The sequence below is a fragment of the Typopeltis vanoorti genome, chromosome 20 (assembly GCF_054136105.1).
Source record: "Typopeltis vanoorti isolate ZY-2024b chromosome 20, IOZ_Tvanoo_1.0, whole genome shotgun sequence".
Lineage (NCBI taxonomy): Eukaryota > Metazoa > Arthropoda > Arachnida > Uropygi > Thelyphonidae > Typopeltis > Typopeltis vanoorti.
In genome coordinates, this window is record NC_143568.1 from 62,826,356 (window position 1) to 62,843,056 (window position 16,701).

At 35.3% G+C, this 16,701-nt stretch overlaps 1 protein-coding gene across 1 annotated transcript in view; it reads right to left on the reverse strand.

Annotated features, from left to right (window-relative positions):
* Positions 1 to 16,701, reverse strand: part of LOC150095494 (deubiquitinase MYSM1-like) — a 166,168-nt gene that overhangs the window by 109,940 nt on the left and 39,527 nt on the right. Inside the window, exon 5 of the mRNA XM_090410286.1 lies at positions 1,213 to 1,311. Within this exon, the coding sequence (XP_090266412.1) occupies positions 1,213 to 1,311 (99 nt within the window). The remainder of the gene's footprint in view (positions 1 to 1,212; positions 1,312 to 16,701) is intronic.

Genomic DNA, 16,701 nt, shown 5'->3' on the forward strand with positions numbered 1-16,701 from the left:
AATGGTGCTTATCTTCAATTATGCTGCTGCTGAGTTTGTTCTAGCTCCATAACATTTCTAATTAAATCTCAGATCAGATGTTAAAATTGGTTTTCTAGGAGAAAAACTATGCGGAGTAAGAATGAAATAAACAGTTTAATAACTAATCAATAGTAAACTAAACTAGAGCCTCGGTAGCTCAGTCAGTAACATCAATTCCCTTTAGATTCAAAGACCCTGGTTGGAATCCTGTTGAGGATGCAAAAAACCGTTTAGGCATTTTTCTCAAACTTGTTTTTAAATTAATACTCAGAGTAATACAGTACAAATGCTGAAAAGAAGCAATGAACAGTGATCTAATTACAAATGAACAGTTGGTTTTTGGCTGCTACATGCTAAACATTTCATGCAACTATCTCATTTACTAAGTTTTAAAAGAGGTAAACCATTTTGATGTCACCTGGTAGTAAACCATGGTTGATATGAACTGCTGAACCTCCTACTGCCTGAAGTGTTGCACTTAGAAGAGCACTGTTGTTATGGAACTCATCAGGTTGTTTTGTTGATTGTTTAGATTATGCCAAAGCAACTAAGATTATGAGGTAAATGTAGTATTTGTAAACTGAATAAGTTCACAAACATAATAAATTAAATGTCAAGTAAAACTCAGGTGTTACACATGACAAAAAATTAAAGATTCTGTAAGAGGAAACTCTGTCAACTCTAAAAACCACCTAATTTTATCTTTGAAAAGCTATTATAGAGATTCTTTCAAAGTATGATATGTAAACACAGGCATCTTGAACCAAAGAATATTGTCACTAATAAAATTGACTTTTTGTAGTATGTAACTGCAGGTGAATTTACAATAATGGTGCTTGCTATGATTCAAGCTGTAGCAGGCAGTTAATTGTGATGGCAAAACGTCCTTGTCTACAATGCAAGCACTGGCACGGAACTTCGGTTTTGTTCCAGCGCCTGCTGATGTTTGGATGTACATCCTTGTCATTTTCCTTTCACAGTATTCTACCTTTTGGCCTGCTCTAGTCTCACACTCACACACACACATTTATTCCCAAACATGCACACGCTTAAATACACTGGAGAAGAAACTGTCTTGATTCAAACAAATGCAGTTAGTAATAATTTTGTTGGATAATATAAAAACAATTACAGATGCTAAAAAGTGAAAATATAAAAATAAAAAAATACTAATAACTTAAAATAGCATACCTGATTTTTTAAAAGCTGGTAGGCAAAATTTTTTACTTGTAATGTTGTTCTTGATCCAATAAACTTGGAGATTTTGTTCCATTTATTCCCAAACATTTCCTATATGAAAATAAAATAAATCAGGTATGCCTAACATACATTAACAAAGATAAATTACAAGAAAATTTTCAGACTTAAGTAACAAATATTAGCATTCATTGAAGTCCAAGAACTCTAAAAAGGATAAGTGGACTTTCAAGAGTCATATTTGACAAGATAGCAATATTTTCTGGTTCAGGATACAGGCAGTCTTAGAAAGGGTACTGAAGGTTTCTAGCAAGTCTGCATTTACTCTGAGAGAACACAGAGAAAATGTAAGAAAGAGAATCAATACATAAAACATCTAAACAGGTTATGGGAAGACTTAAGAATGCCACTTTTCCCATGAAAAAGCTTATATAAGAGGAAGGGTTACTGTAAATGGAATCAGATACGATAAGCAAACTACTGTTTAAAAGACTGTAGTAACAGAACAATGGTAGAAAATATTCAAGAAGAATGCAATCAATAGCACATAACACTTGAGGTAAAAAAAAAAAGTGCTATCAAATCAAAAGCCCAAAATATTCCAATATGGAGGTATAACAGTTTTTACAGTAGCTGCATTGCATACATCAGAAAGCCTGGTCAGAGGGTGGAATTAATTCCAAATGGCTGGAGTAGAGCTGTGATAGCACTATCTATAAAAAGGGAAACAACACTGAATGTGAGAATCACAGAGAAATTTTATCTAAGTAAGATTTATGGAAGCACACTTGAGAAGAGGCTAAGAAATACTGTGGAAGAGAAACTTAGAGAAGAACAAGTCAGGTGGGGGTTTTCAAAGATAAAATTAGGTGGTTTTTATAGAGTTGACAGTTTTCTCTTACAGAACAAGTCAAACATAGGGGTTGTTGGAATTAGATTTTCAATTTTAGACAGATAGCTGAGAAATTGTGAGAATATAACAAGAATTTGTACTAAATTTTGCAGAAATGGGAAAAAGCATAAAACAACAATGGAAAGAAATATTAGTAAAACAGGTGAGTGATTCCAACATGAAATAAAAAACCGAGAAGTGGACCAAGCTCTTGGTAGACTAATGCATTCAGAGGTGCTGATAAGTGATAGACTAATTTGGAACAATTCCCACTGCTCACATGAAATTAGTAACAACATAAATCTGATCAAGTAGTACTATCCCAGTATCTTGTTCATCTCTTGAAGATACATATCAGAACAATGATGATGCCTTTCAAAAATTTATTTTAGGCAATATAATACAGGCAGAAAATAATTAGAAAAAAAGGCTTAAAAGGATTTACAATGCTTTTTTTTTTTTTTATATAAGAAGTTATGTTCCATCAAGTCGTTTTGGACTCCTAGTGATTCTATGAACATACATTATAAGAAGTAAAAAAGCTACAAAAAGTGGACTAAGGTTTTTCTAACACCGGAAGAAGATTAAGAAGAGATGAGCAGATAGCTATTTAGCAGCACGGAGTAAAGTAAGAGGATGCAGTAATAGGAATTAAGTGCTGTAATTAGATTACGAAGGATAGGGATGTAAACTGGCAACTTAGAATATTGATAAGAAATTCTAAAGTTATGACGAATTCCAGATCTTTTAAGGAAGATTAGTGAAAAGCTGATTTTATTGCAAAGTAGTAAATGAGGAACAAGTGAATTTTCTAGTGAAAGTGTGTCTACATTTGTGATGTGCTGAGATTAATAATTAAGTTAATTTAAAGAAGATACTTTTGAAATGGGTAGCTCCAGTGTGATAGTTAACCAAAGTTTTAAATGTGCTTCAGTGAATAATACATGCAAGGATTTATTCCAGTAAGAACAGTTGTACTTTATAGCATTTTAGAGTGAAGTTATAGGAATTAACTCCTCCTATTAAATCTCAACATTAACTGTGGTGTTTATGCTGAATTTAGCTGAAGCTAGAAGATTATTAGTCTTCCCCCCTTAAGGTGATAACCATCTTTTGACTGAGCTATGTGATTTCTGACTAAGGGATAGATAGAGAATACAATTGTAAAATATTTGCTGTAAATTTCAGTGATATTGAACTTTAGAACTATCTTGTTTATTAGGGAGGAATTAGATTTCAAAGGCTCAATGTTTGATACTAAGAGTTGAGTGAATGTTATGAGTGGTTGAACAGAGTTAATTTTGCATTATCTTGTATCCAAAGTATGCTTATGTATATAATATATAACCCTGCATTAAATGTTTTGTTTTATTGATTTCAATTTGTTGCTTGCCTAATTCTTTTTCTCTGCACCATTCATAAAATTATCGGATCTAGCGGGAACCTTAAATGTTGATGTTAAACTCGGCCTATATATATAAAAAATAGACTGCTAAAGTTAATATTTGATTCCACTATTTTGCATAGACTAATCTGAATATAGGGTGGTGCAGTATAATAGAAATTTCCCTATATTTGGCTTAGTAATCAACACACAATTAATTAACCTTATTAAGAACAACGTTAAAACAAGATGGCGGATCAAAAGGCAGGATTACTACTATGGAAGAACAATCCAACAGAAGTACCAGTAACATTCAGAACTTGGGGTGGGGGTTGTAAATCAATAGTTTTTATACAGGGTGAAAATATCTATTAATAAATATCATAACTTCAGCTGAATGCTAAACAACTGATGCTAACAATAAAAAAAAAGAATGGGTAGAATAATCAAACTAAAAAGAAATTGTTTGGTTTCAGAAACACAGCTTCATAAGACACATGATTATTATTATAATACAGGTAACCCCATGCAGTAAAAAAAAAATCATTGCAGGAGACCCATACTAACCATAATTTACACAATTCCTATTATACCTCATCGTTAAGCTCATTCAATGTCTGGGCACTCAAAACTTCGTTGGGCTCATTCAATTTAAGTTCATTTTTTTTATTAGGTTAGATTATTTTGAATTACACCAAAGCAACTCAGGCTATGAGGTTGGTGTATTGTCTCTGTTAATTGTGTGTTTATGACTGGTTTGTCTGTTTTTGTGGATGAAAAACGTGAGTTTCTAGGAGGGAAACCCTGCTACCTTCAAGAGACTGTGTAGCTATAATAAATAAATTTAAAAAAAATTCAACCCATTGCATATGTAAGCTAAAGATGAAATGTTGGGGTTCTGAAATATTCATCATCATCAAATTCCTGACATGTACCCTCAAGGGGTGTACAGGATATGATAGTACTACATGAAAAATTTACATCATTACTAACTTCCTATCTACAATTTTCCTCCAACTCAGTCTGTTACTTGTCAAGACTTCAACATCACCAGATCTTATATTTCTATCGTCTAAGGCACTTTGTACCATATCAATCCACCTATACCTTGGTCTTCCTCTGGGTCGTTTTCCTGCCAACTTGGCAGAGAACACTTGTTTTGCTAATCTTTCCTCACCCATTCTGTTTAAGTGACCATTCCACCTGAGATTAGCTCTGCTAATGCATTCCTGGATGCTGACAATGTCAAGTTCTTTCCTAATATCCTCGTTTTTTAATATGATATTGCCATTGATGCCATCTGTTCATGCCTCTAATCTTTCTCAGGACTCTCATATCTGTGGTCTCTAGTCTCTGGTCAAGTGTTTTACTTCTGACCCAGCTCTCAGATCCATAAGTTAAAACTAGTTTGAACACTGTCTTGTATACAGTTAATTTAGTGTTCCGACTAATTTCTCTCTTATTCCATATGAATTTATTCAATTGACTTCCTACCATACCAGCTTTGTTGATTCTGTTGTCTATTTCCATATTTAATTTACCATTTTCACTGAAAATCGTGCCTAAGTAGCTGAAATGTTTTACTTGTTCCACAGGTTCTCCATTCACAACACAGTTGACATTTTCAATGATTCTGCCTATTTTCAGTGTCTTTTTATTGCTGACCTTCATACCATATCTATTACAACAGCTATTCAATTTAGTCAGAGAATCTTGCAGACTTGTAGCAGATTTATTTAGAAGTATAACATCGTCTGCATAAAGCAAAGAGCTGCCAAGATAGAATCTATTCAATACGCTACAGTTATATGGTAAGATATATATATGCAAGTATACTTGAGAAACAGTTGAGAAGAATTGTGGAAGAAAAGCTTGGTGAAGAACAAGCTGGATTCAGGCCAAATAGAGGCTGTCAGGATCAGATCTTCACTTTACGACAAATAGTCGAGAAAGCATGGGAATATAACAAATATCTATATTTAAGTTTTGTCGATTTGGAAAAGGCATATGACAGGGCTCCAAGATAGAATCTATTCAATACGCTACAATTATATGGTGTCAATGGGGCATTATATCATGCAACACTTAGTCTTTATTTGAGTTGTAAGTCAGCAGTTAGAATTGAAGGAAGTACAGGAAGATGGTTTAATGTTAAATCTAGTGTGAGACAAGGATGTACATCATCCCCTCTGTTATTCATTATCTATATGGATCACATTATGAAGATCTGATCCTGACAGCTTCTATTTGGCCTGAATCCAGCTTGTTCTTCACCAAGCTTTTCTTCCACAATTCTTCTCAACTGTTTCTCAAGTATACTTGCATATATATATCTTACCATATAACTGTAGCGTATTGAATAGATTCTATCTTGGCACCTTGTCATATGCCTTTTCCAAATCGACAAAACTTAAATATAGATCTCTGTTATATTCCCATGCTTTCTCGACAATTTGTCGTAAAGTGAAGATCTGATCCTGACAGCCTCGATTTGGCCTGAATCCAGCTTGTTCTTCACCAAGCTTTTCTTCCACAATTCTTCTCAACCTTTCTCAAGTATACTTGCATATATATATCTTACCAGGAACACTCAATAGGGATATACCTCTGTAATTCTCACATTCAGTTTTATTTCCCTTTTTATATATGGGCACTATTAGAGCTCTACTCCAATCATCTGGAATTCATCCCTCTGTCCAGGCCTTCTGAACTATGCAGTGCAGCCACTGTAAGACTTTTATACCACCATACTTCAGCACTTCTGATCGAATATCATCTACTCCTGCTACCTTTCCACATTTCAAGCCTTTAATGGTTTTTCCTACTTCAAGTATGGATATGTATTCCTGACTGCATGCCTGATCAGTGTTTTTTTATCACTGTGCTGTCATCACTGCTTGTTTCATTTAGCAAATTTTCAAAGTAATTACTCCATACTTCAAGGATATCTTTTTCTCCCGTTTTCATGTCACCTTTATCATCTCTAACTCTTTTTACAGCACTCTTTCCTCCATTCCTAAGCTTCTTCAACAGCCTCCAGAATATTTTGCCACCTTCTTGATATTTATTTCTTATGTTCTTGCCAAAGTCCTCCCATTACTTTTGTTTAGCTAGTTTTACAGTGTTTAGCTTTCTTAAATTTGTGTCTGTATTCTCTAAGAGAACAAACTGACTTATTTGCCAGGAACTTTTGATATGCTTTCTTCTTTTCCTTCACTGCCTCTTTAACTTCCTGTGTCCACCATTGGGTTCTAATTTTTCTATCCTTGCAGACAACTTCACCACATGCCTCTCTAGCTGAATCAATCAGGGCTTCCTTCAAGGCTTGCCACTGAATCTCCAAGGTTTAGTTCCTGTTCTCAAACTCTTTCATTTTTCCTTCAATCATGTATGTGTATTTTAGTCTACAGTTCACATCTGAGAGCTGCTCAACTTTTATTCGCTTTAAAACTTTCTTACATGTTATTCTTTTCAATATGAAATTCAATTTTATCCTGCTCAAGACTAAATAGTGATCACTTCCAATTTCAAATCCTCTGTACACTCTGGTGTCCTGCACCAGGGAGAAAACATCACTATCAACAATGACATAGTCAATGAGACTTTTCTTATTCCTTGCCTCTTCTCTCCATGTGAATTTGTGCACATTTTTATGTTGTAACATGGTGTTAGTAATAACCAGTCCATGTCCTGAGCAGAAATCCAACAGGTATTTGCCATTATTATTAGCTTTGCTCTTTTCTCCAAATTTTCCCAAAATATTAATGTCCTGAAATATTAATGTATGTAAATTTGTGATATTAAAAAAAATTTGAAAATCTGAAAGCAAATGATGCAATGTTGAATATCATTTGTTGTTCAACAAAGCGGAACAACAACAACCACATATCTAAAAAAATAAGCATAATGACAAGCATATAACCATTTTGTAAAAGCAATGTTCAAAATCATATTTATTTTCAAAGAAAGCATTTGAAAATGGCATTAAAAAGAATTTCCACAATATTTTCAGTAAAATGAAAGAAGCTGGATAAACTCACTTGTTTCAGTGCATTAATTTGAAAAATAAAAGACTGCATATTTCCAGTGATAAATTTATTACTAAGATTAATTTCACATTACACTTTGAAATAAATATAATCTATTTCATTTACACACATGAAATGCATTTTTATATATTTTGCCAACAAACATCACCAAATTCCTTATGTTCCCTGAAGAGTGTACACAGAATACAAAGATAGTACTTCATGTTACTATTACCATATTATAGTATGCCCACAGATACGAGACACTTCGACACTTCTGTGCATATCAGTGTGCATATGTGATTAGCCTATTATTGGAATCCATTCCGACAATAGGCTAATCAATCCATATTGTGGAATGAGTGTTTATTATTACATGTTGGATAATTAACTTCTCTTTTATGATCATTGTAGTTTTTAAAGTGGTAACTATTTTGCTTGTATAACACTTGGAAAATTTTATGTATAAAGCCCGTGATTTCGTGTGTTGGTGACCAATTCGTACACCGCCTTATTTCCTTCTCCCCTTCAACATGAATTGACCCTTTTTGGCAGTCTGCCAACGACGGCTCTCGCTTCTGTGGTCAGACATTACTAACTTCCTAATGACATTTTCCTCTGAATTGATCTGTCAGTGTCCTAAGTTCATTTATTCACCTAGATCTTGGTCTTCCACTGCCCCCCCCCCCCCCCCCCCAATCAAACGTTTTGCTAACCTTCCTATTTCCATTCTGATCACCAGAGATTAGTTCTACTCACATATTCCTAAATGCTAATCTCTGATTTTTTTTTTTTTTTTTTAAACGAGTGCTCCTTCCAGACACACTATAGAGGTTACCTTTCTTCTTGGCAACTCAAGACCACAATATTATGCAAGTTTCCAGTCTTCTAGAATGCCCCCTCTTCTGACCACACCCAACCTTATGTCCTTTGGAACTATAAAGTGGGATGATCTCCAGGACTACTACTCTTCTATTTCATGACATGACTATTGCTTCCACTCTTCTGATCCAGACACCTGCACTGAGCAAGTAACAGAAATCATCCACAGAAGGCATTCCATCCAAAATTCACATCCACTTTCCAAGTCCTGGTTCAACAGAAGATGTATGAAAGCAGTTCAAAGAAAAAACTCAGCTTATCACAGGTGGTTTGCATCAAGAACCACAACTTCATACACAGCCTATGTGAAAGCACACAATAAATGTAAATCAACTCTCAGCAAATCCAAATCTCTTCTTCCTAACATGGATTTTAGGTCAAGTGGCCTGTTCCAGTCTCATTCCATCTTTCTTGGTCTTCTGATTCTTCTTTTCCCACTTATTTTGTATCTATATAATATTTTTGGTAGTCTTCTGTTGTCCATTTGATTTAAATGTTCTAGTCATTTTTGTTTATACTGTCTTATGTAATAAATATAGAAAATCCATAAAGACCAAAAGCAGAAAACTCATTTCTTCAAATGGTAGCCATGCCTTCTGGTTCCTTGCAAAAGCCATTGGATGCAACTTCTGCTCCCACCTCTCTCTCCCCCATCCAGATGGCACCAAGCATTACAGCACCTAAAGAAAAACTTGACCTCCTAGCATCACTCTTTTCCTCTAATCTTCCAGTAACCCATGTCTCCTGTGGCCTTTTGGCAGAAAGACATAAGAATATTAGACAACCCAAATACTACAATTGTAGTCATGTGGTCCTAATGGCATTTCTCCTGTTGAACTTAAACACTGATGATTCCAGAGCCAACATCTGTTCCTCTAATATCTCTAATCTTCTATACTCAGTTGGCACCTATCTCATCTCATGGAAACACAGATTCAACCCATTCAAAAAAAGGGAGACAAAAGCCTGCTGTTCAACTGTCATCACCTCAATCCTCTCCAAAATAATGAAAAAAAGTTATCAATGGTTAACTTCTTCACTACCTAGAAGATCACCAGTTCATCAGTGAACACCAGTATGGATTCGTGATCCATGGCTGATATCTTAGCCTACATCACCCACCACTGGACATATGTCATGGAAAGGTTTGGAGAAATGTGTCTGTTGCCCTTGACATTTCCAGGGCTTTCAATTATGTTTAGCATCAAGGCCTGCTTGTGCAGACTGCCTACTTTCGGTCTACCTCCCACTCTCTATAACCAAATATCTGGCTTTCTCTATAGTCTTTCACTGCATGTGATGGTAGGCAGCACCCTCTCTTCAAGCTTTATCAACAATCCAGGAGTGCCTCAGGACTCAGTTCTCTCATACATAAATGATCTACTATCAATGACTACAAATCCTATCCATAGCTTTGCCAATGATACCATTCTCAATTCATCCTACTCCTTTGACAAACCATGGAGTTCCCAGACATCCCTTACACCAAGATCATCTGTAACCAGTGCCTTAAACAATGATCTCCATGCCATCCTTCAGTGGGGGGGGGGGGGGAATAAGGATAGCCTAGTCGCCTTCAATGCCACCAAAAAACAGGCCTGCCTTTTCTTTCACAAAAGCGATCTCAGCTCACCTTCCCTCATCCTCAGTAATACATCAAAGATGAACTATCTCTCCTTGGACTGACATTTACCTCCAGTCTCTCCTGGAACAAACACATCACATCAATAGCTACCTCAGCTTCTAAAAAACTAGGCATTGTTTTCTGTCCAAGAAGCTAATTTACACCCACCCAGATACTAACCCTATATAAATCCCATATTTGCCCATCCTTAGAATACTGTTCACACATTAGGGGTGGCACTTAAAGTCTCCTTAAAAATTTTTGATGCTGTCCAGAGAAGAACAATTCAGCCCATGTCTCTTCCCTCACAGGTTCATCACTTCAACCTTTATCTCATAGAAGCAAAATTTCAGCTGTGTCTCTTCTATAGGTACTTCCATAGTCACTGCTCAAGTGAGAAAAGCATACTGATGCATTAGTAGAGTAAGCAGCAGGCACTAATTTTGTAAATGATAGTCATTTTAACTATCAACTGCTGTGATTAAAGAGATAATAAAATTCTTTAGATAAACAAATGAAATAGTAAGAGAAATGTTTTCACTCCTATCTATGTTACGGTTGTCAGCATCAATATTTGTGCTGCCTCTGATGTCATGTTTACTGGGATCCCGTATTTGTTTTGAGATGTAGGAATATGCCATTAAAGTTTATGACAAGGGTGTAGAATTATAAACCAGAAATCACTTGCAAATATAAAAAAGCTAGAACTTTCTTGATGTCAAGAAAATTTACTAAGTAATCCACACAATCTAATGAAATTAAGCAAAAAGTCTAAAACTCTCCATGTGTGTGTGCAAAAAACTTATGCAACCCATGAAATCTGCATCTATATGCATACTCTCATGAGGATATGAAACCATATGCATTCAAAAGGATTAATTGTACTGAGGAGCATGGATTGGCAGAAGATTGTATGGGGGCGATATCCAGTTATTTGCTGATGATGCTAATTTTGAAAGAATGTTAGAAAATGTCATTAGGAAAGTTACCGATAAGATTAGAATCTCGAAGCGACATCAGACAGAAATTGAGTTTAATGAACATAACAAAAAGTAATTCAAAGGATTATAGCAGGCATGCAATACATGAAAATATATGATGAAATGATGCACTATAATGAACTACGGGAAAAGACTTAGCCCAAGTCCCACAGAAACAATGCTATTTTAGGGCTTACTATTGCAAAGAGTAAAAGCATAAAACCATCATGTTATGAAACAATTTCCTCACCAATGATGGCACAATCTACGTTACAAAACATAGCTGCTAGGAAGTACTGCATAAGATTTATTCATGTTTTGTATTAAAACTAGAAAATAAAAGGAAAAAAACCGTAGCTGAGGTCAATTAAAAAAAAAAAAAAAGGCTGGTAACAGAACAAAGGAAATGGCAAGACGACATAACACTGATAAAAGACCCATAAAACACACAATACATGAAAAAAGTAGAAAAGTAGAGCATGAAATTATAAAAATTAAAATCCAAAATTAATGCTTAAATTCAAAATATTATGTTAGCTTAAATAAATGTTACTTGATGAAAAAAAAAAAAAAAAAAAGTCAATTTGCTTGCTCTCAAGGGATATTCAGACCATGACAGCACTACATAATTATGTTTATATTATTAATCTCCTATCAACAACTTTCTTCCAAATTGGTCTATTACTTGCCAGCACTCCAATTACTCTGCCATGGGATCCTTAGGGGTCTCATGCCAGTCCCAAGCCTGGATAAAGGAGGAGGGGTCGGTCAGATGAGTGTCGATGCTCTGAACGTAAAGAAAAAAACACGATTGTTATCTGATGCCTATACAGTCAACAGCTACAACATGCCGGCACGGGCGTCGCCCGGATAAACAAGGCCCGCGATACCAATCGAGCGATCGGGATTCGATCGAAAAGTGGGATACCAAAAGGAAACAGAAACTGAAACTAACAGAACTGTTATCAGTAGGAACGTGGAATGTGCAGACACTTGTGTCAGGAAAATTAGAACTACTTCGTGAGGAAATGAAAAGATATCAGTGGGATATACTAGGATTGGCAGAGATGAGATGGACATCATCTGGAGAGATCAATGGATGCGAAGTAATATGGTCAGGACATGAAACCATGCATGAAGCAAGAGTTGGCTTCCTTCTTAGCAAAAGAGCTTGAGAAGTACTGTTAGGCTACAAACCAGTTAATGAATGAATCATAGTAGCAAGATTTCAGGCGAAGCCATTCAACATATCAATAGTCCAGATATATGCACCCACATCTGACAGCACAGATGAGGATACTGACTTATTCTACAAAGATCTGACAGAGACAATAGAAACAATACCAATGCAAGATGTGCTAATTATTGAAGGAGATTGGAATGCCAAAGTTGGAATAGATAACGATGGCCGGGAAAGAGTAATGGGAAAATATGGTTTCGGAGAAAGAAATGAACGAGGTGAAAAACTGTTAGAATTTGCTGATGATCTGTGTTACAATCATATAACGATGATCTGTAACACAAGATTCAAACAAAAGGAGTGTAGAAAATGGACGTGGCAATCAAATGATGGGAAAACCAAAAACATGATTGACATGATTATGATTAAAAGAAGATGGATAACATCAGTACAGCAATGTCGAACTTTTCAAGGAGCGGATATAGACTTGGACCATAGTTTAGCGATTGCAAACATCAAGTTGAAATTAAAAAAGAAATATAAGCCCAAACATCAGAATAGAAGAGATACAGCATGAATAAGTGAAGCAGAAATAGGAAGAAGTTACAGAACAGTGTTAGAAGAGAAACTTAAAAGCGTGGAGAAAGAAAAAAACTTGAATTTAAGAGTGAAAAGAGTAATGAAGGCGATAGAAGATGCAGTTGAAGAAACAGTACCAGAAGAAGAGAAAATCAAGAAGAAATGGATTACACAAGAAACACTGAAGTTAGTACAGGAGAAAAGAATGTTGAAGAAAAGAAGGGACACATCAGAACAAATAGAAGAGCAATATAGAAGAAAGTGTAATGAGGTGAAAAAAGCAGTCAGAATGGATAAGATGAAATGGTTAGGAGCCCAATGCAACAATATAGAACAGTACTATGGAGAGCATAAAACAGGGGAGGTATACAAAATGATCAGAACCATTAATAGAAAGTGGCAACCAAAACAGACCACAATTAAAGATGAAAAAGGCAAAGTATTGATGAATAAAGAAAAAATTGTACAGTGGTGGACAAGATACTGTAGTGAGTTATATGAAGAAAAACTAGATTCAGATAGCGTTGGGAAACTGACTGAAGAATTGAAGCAGATATCACCACCAGGTAATGAGCATGATATGGACATTTTAAGAGGAGAGGTAGAAAAAGCAATAGGACGGTAAAACACAACAAGAGTCCTGGTAACGATAACATTACTGGAGAAATGATTAAATATAGTGGTGAAAGTATGGGTACATTAATGCACCTACTATGTAATATGGTATGGAAAGAAGGGAAAATGCCAGAGTAGTGCGTGAAATCAATATTAGTGACACTGTAAAAGAAAGGAAATAAGCTAGAATGTAAAAATTATGGAACAATTGCCTTGATAAGTCACCTTGGTAAAGTGATGATGATCATATTGACAGAAAGATTGAGAACACAATTGGAAACATGCCTTGCAGACGAGAAAGCAGGATTTAGGAAGGACAGAACTACAATTCAACAGATTTTGACAATGAGGTTAATAGCAGAGAAAGCTAGGAGAAAAAACAAAAACATATATACTTGCTTTGTTGACTTTCAGAAAGCATTTGACAGTATTGACCAGAAAGTGACATTAGCAGTTCTGGAATCCTATGGAATTGATAAAAAACTAATAGCTATATTAAAAGATGTTTATCAGAATGCAGTTGCAGCAGTTAGAATAGGTGATGATTTGGGGAAATAGTTTAAAACAAGCAGGAGGTACTAGACAGGGAGACCCAATATCACAAGCATTTTCATCGCACATTTAGAAAGAGGAAATGGACAAATTGAAGGAAGATGCCAAAGGAATATCTGTACACGGAATGAGAATTAACAATCTGAGATTTGCAGATGACATTGTTATTGTTGAAGAAGACGAAAGAGAACTACAAAAAACACTGGAACTGTTAAATGAGGAAGGGAAGAGATTTGGACTTGTTATAAACTTTGAAAAAATAAAGACAATGGTATTTGGTGAGAAGAACATGAAACAAAAGATACAAGTGGATGGAAATGATATAGAAAATGTAGAACAATTCACATATTTGGGAAGTAAACTGACATGACTTGGAATGTAAAAAAGAAATAAAGATCAGGATTGCAAAGGGAAGATCAAATCTGAAGGCCATGGATAACATCTGGAAAAGTAAAGTGATCAGTCTGCAAACAAAACTAAGAGTATTGGAAACATGCATCTTCAGCAGTGTACTGTACGGATCTGAAACGTGGGTAATAAATAAGTAATCAAGAAAAAGAATTTGAAAGAACTTGTTACAGGAAGATTCTAAGAATAGGATGGGTACAGAAAATCACCAATGAAGAGCTCTATCAGAAGATACAACCAAAACAGAATCTAATGCAGAAGATTATAAAACGGAGGCTGCAATTATTTGGACACATCTGTAGAATGAGTGCGGACCGGAAGATAAAGACATTTATGTTTGGTATTTTGGATGGTTTAAACAGAAGAGGTAGACCATACAGAGAATGGATAGACGATATAAAAGACTGGTGTGGAATGGGTGTACAAAAACTGCAACACTGCACTGGACAAAGAAAGGTGGAAGAAGATAGTGAAACAGGCATCAGACATCAACGGGCAGTGAACCCATGGTTCGTGATGATAATGATGACTCCAATATTGCTATATCTAACATTTTGTGTCTAAGGCAGTTCTGACTGAATCAATTCACCTAAACCATGATCTTCCATGAAACAACTGCTTTGCTAACCATTCCTCACTCATTCTATGTAAGTGGTCATACTACCTTAGGTTAGCTCTGCTCACAATGTCCAGTTCCTTTCTAATATCTTCATTTTTAATATGATTCTGCCATTGATGCCATCTGTTCACTTCTCTAATTTTTCTCAGATATCTGGTGTCTCAAATCATTCATCAAGTGCTTTATTTCTATCCAACACTCAGATTCATAAGTTAGAAATTGGTTTGAACACTGTCTTGTATAGAACTAGTTTTGTGTTTGGACTAATTTCTCTCTTATTCTATATCAGTTTATTCAAATGGCTCCTCACAATACCATCTTTGCTAATTCTGCTGTATATTTCCAAATTTAAGTTATCATTTTCACTAAAAACTATGGCTAAATAGCTGAAACATTTTACTTATTCTATAGGTTCTCCATGGAAAATGCAGCTGAGGTTTTCTATGTTCCTGCTAATTTTCAGAGCTTTGGTCTTTTCATGCCAAATTTGTTACAGCTGTTATGCAATTTAATTAGAGAACTCTAGAGAAAGAGTTGTAGTGGATGTGCTAAATTTGATATCACTGATTTTAATATCAGGTTTAATGCTACTGAAGATAATGTGCATTCTTGTCTTACCCAATTTTTCTGTATTTCCTTCAAATCTTGTTTCGTTTAACAGTTGTTCAAAATAATTACTCCAGATGTCTAGGATATTCATACTTTCAATTTTCATATCACCTTTTTCATCTTTGATGTCTTTCACAGATGCTTCCCTCCATTTCTAAGCTTTTCAATAGCCTCCATAGAACATTTTGCCACCTTCATGATATTTATATTGTATATTCTTTCAAAAAGTCTTTTAAGACATTAGCCCTCTTACATTTTTCTCTGCATTCTTTTAGGGTATCTGCTGGGTTATTTGCTAAGAACCTTTAGTATGCTTTCTTCTCATCCAGAGCTGCTTCTTTAACAACTTCTGCCCAACATGGTGCTCTTATTTTGCTATCCTTGCAGACTTCACTACATACCTCAAAAGCTGAGTCAGTCAATATTTTCTTTCGAGTTTGCAACTGAAACTCCAAGGTTTGGTTCTTGTTTTCAGACTATGGAAAGAAGGCAAAATGTTTCATTTTTGATTCAATAATGTTTGTATTGTTGAGTCTATAATTTACTTGTAAGAGCTGCTCAAATTTAATTCTTTTTAAAACTTTCTTACATACTACTCTTTTCAATGATATCCATTTTCATTCTACTTAGCACTAAGTAATGGTCACATCCAATTTCAATCCTCTATTCACTCTGGTATCCTGAACGAGCATGCAGATATCACTATCAACAATAACAGTAGTAAGACTTTTTTTTTTTTTACTTGTGTCTTCTCTCCATGTAAACGTACACATCTTTATGGTGAAATGTGATGTTAGTAATGACTAGTTCATACGCTGAGCAGAAATCCAGCAGATACTTACCATTAGCCTTTAGCCTTTCCCTTTTCTCCCAGATTTTCCCAGAACATTTCTGTATGCCTAGTGGGATTAATTTCCTATTCTGCAGTTTAGGTCACCAAGAAATACCACTTTCTCCATTTTCTTTATGTCAGATGCCTGCTGTAATGACTCAAAAAATTCCCATACTTCTTTATTAGAAGAACCTTCTGTTCTGTGGGACTGTAGGCACAGATAAGTTTCATTACCCATTTTCCCATCTTGAAATTTGCCCACGACTACCTGAAACTGCCTTTCAATGAAGAAGTTTATC